The 2940-nt window shown below is 44.9% G+C and overlaps 1 protein-coding gene across 1 annotated transcript; it reads left to right on the forward strand.

Moving 5' to 3' along the window:
• Positions 1-6: 6 nt before the first annotated feature.
• On the forward strand, positions 7-1780 carry ATP5ME (ATP synthase membrane subunit e). Its single transcript, XM_010725953.1, has 4 exons — positions 7-54; positions 174-228; positions 457-555; positions 1653-1780. Exons 1-4 carry the CDS (start codon positions 19-21, stop codon positions 1676-1678), a joined length of 216 nt encoding a protein of 71 aa, XP_010724255.1. The 5' UTR covers positions 7-18; the 3' UTR covers positions 1679-1780.
• Positions 1781-2940: the final 1160 nt, after the last annotated feature.

The following is a 2940-nucleotide window of genomic DNA, read 5'->3' on the forward strand; positions in this document are numbered from 1 at the left end:
GCCAGTTCCGCCGCCAGGATGATCCCACCGGTGCAGGTCTCGCCCCTTATCAAGGTGAGGCCGCAGGGCCCCTGCCGCCATCCCGCTCCGCTCCGCACTTCTGCGGGTCGGGCCGGGCATGGCGGCAACGGCGGCTGAGCGCAGGGCGCGCCCTTTTCTCTTGCTTTCCGCAGTTCACCCGGTACTCGGCGCTGCTTGTGGGGATGATCTACGGCAAGAAACGATACGGTGAGTGCGGCGGCCCTTGGCTCCGCGGCCCGCTCCTCCCCGCCCTCCCCAAGGGCACCTTGAGGCGGCCGCCATTTCCCTCCCGCCCCGGGGGAAGGCCTCCCATGAGCGGCCCCGCCGCCCCTTCCCTCTTGGCTCGGGTTTTCTTTCCGTTTGTGGGCGAGCTCGACCCGCACAGCTGCCCCGAGCCTCAGCGGCGGTGTTTTTAACCGTGTGTGTTAATGACAGACTACCTAAAGCCTATTGCTGAGGAGGAGAGAAGGATAGAGGCGGAGGAGAAGAAGAAGCGTGAGGAGCTCGAACGGATCGCAAAGGAACTGGCAGAAGGTGGGCTCTTGGGTCGGATTGCTTGCCCTCATTATGGTATAGTTCACCCCGAGGCAACCTGATGACCAAAGCCAGAGGTCCTGGACCACTACTTCTGTCCACAGCTTCTGTCCACAGCTCACTTGGCAGTGCCATCACTAGCGTAGCTGTAGAGGTCAGCTTCACTTGTGGTGTCTCTCATGTCAGGACTGCTGCTTTTCTCATTCTCACCATACAGCACTGCTGTAGCAGCATGCTTTATCCTTAGGATTATTTCTTTAGTCCCCCTTGCCTTTTTAATATGTACAGAATAGCTGTAAGTTAAATGGGCTTACAGTAAGGAAAACTTGAACAGAACTGGTGAATAACCCTCACTAGTTTTGGTGTAGCTTCACAGGGTTTCTCTGGGAAATACATTTGTATTGTCTTGAAAAAAGATTAATGTTGAACAAAACCCTGTGAAAAAACAAACTTGAGTGAACTACACAAGCATACAATCCAGTATTCAAGTCGTTGAATGGTTTTCTTTATTGGAGATAAAGCTATTTTGCGTCTTGAATATGTAGCTTTCATTGAACTCTGTACATAAATCTTTGGGGTATGTCTTTATTTAGCTGAAGAATTTTGCATTTGGGGGGACAGAGGCTGTCCTGCAGAATTGGTAGTTCATTTAGAAGTGGAGTTCTGTGATTATTTCTTTAGGATGTTTATTTATGTATTACATATGTTGGCTATTAGCTTTCCCAGCAGTGGCGTGGTACAGTTCTCAGTAAGAAAAGCAGTTCTTAGAACTTGAATCAGTGCAGTGCAACAGTTGAGCATTGTTCTTCCAAGATGGATAAATGGGAGCATCTGTGCTGATGACTTTCAGGGCTTATCTGAATTGCCATTTCAGAAAGTTGTTACTTAACCAGTGAGCAAGGCAAAAGAACTTGCTTTTACCCTACAGCAATGAAATACGCTTCAGTTGAGTTAGCAGAAGCAGAAATTACAAAAACCAGCTAGAAAGAAATGGCATACTTAAAGCTAATCTTTGATTCCACTAATGTTTTGCATATTTTAGTAGTGCATGGAAGTTACGAGTAGTCCTAACTGTGTTTGTTTTTCTTCCCTTCCAGCATCTGAAGATTCCATTTTGAAATGAACAAAGGATTGGATCTTAATTTTAGATGCATGGCTAGGCTCTGAATGGTGTAGTGGTTGATGGTCTCTGCATGTTACTCTACCAATAAAGTACTTAACAACATTTCAGTTGGTATTTTTGACTAAATTGCACAAAGCTGCAACAGAAATATTTACAGTGTCAAAGATTGCACTGGTCAGAAGCTGACCATCACAGCTGCTGATGAAACAATCTGTGTATTACTCTATCAGCAGAAATAATCTGCACATTAGTTACACTCAGGGAATGTTGTGATCAGGAAATTCACAGATTTTAAAACGCATAGGAGTCCATGGGGAAGGCTAGCATTGCATTGGTTGCCTGTATTTTTGTTTTAACCCGCTTAAGTAGAGTGTTGCTGTGATCTTTTCTCAGTCATTTTACCACAGTGGAAAATGGTACTGCTCTTGCTTTTGACAGTTACAGTCAAATTTAACCTTGATTTGTCAAGCTGTTCTGTAACATGAGGAATTAGTATTAACTTAATAGCTTGTTTTTAAACAGTTGTCTTTCAAAATTTCACAGATGGTCAAATGCTCCCTGAAACTAAGAACAAATTGCAATCTGTAGTTTATCTGTAAAATGGGGCTGGCTATACTTATGTGACTGAAGATTAAAAGTTATTAGCCTTTAACCACTAATTTAGTAGCATTTCTTCCTTTGAAAAGCTGAGTAGAGGTGGAACTGTTCCTCTCCTGACTTACTGAAAGGAGAACAGTGTTTTCCAGCTTTAGGTGGAGTCAGAACCTGGCCAGCTTGGGTAAAAACAATGAGCACATCTTCCAGATCCATGTGAAGTGGCTGAAGACAGAGCTATGCTCCCTGCTTTCCTAGGCAGCTTTCTATCTCTGTCCTTCAGCTCCTTTCCAAGAACCACCCCCACACACGTTCTACTTCCAATCTCACAGGGGTATTAATTTGCACACTCTGCTTCAAAAACAACTATGACCTGTCTATATTAGCTCCCGCCGTGAGATCATTATAAACCAGACTCCTCTCCTTGTCTCCCACTGGTGCTGAGAGCTGATTCAAAAGAGAAAAACGTCTCTTGCGCTGCTGAGGGAGAACCGTGCCAGGTTTCAGTCTTGTCTAGCTGGCCAGTATTTTAAGGGAAGCAAAGTATACATGTAGTTCTTGACAGTGCAACAAGATGTAGAGACATTTGTTTAGTAAAGGCTTGTTGATCAGAAAGGACAGCTATTCTAGTTTTCTGGCAAAAGGATGATGCCGTTAAATACAACCAT

Source organism: Meleagris gallopavo, chromosome Z, assembly GCF_000146605.3.
Source record: "Meleagris gallopavo isolate NT-WF06-2002-E0010 breed Aviagen turkey brand Nicholas breeding stock chromosome Z, Turkey_5.1, whole genome shotgun sequence".
NCBI classification, from domain to species: Eukaryota; Metazoa; Chordata; class Aves; order Galliformes; family Phasianidae; genus Meleagris; species Meleagris gallopavo.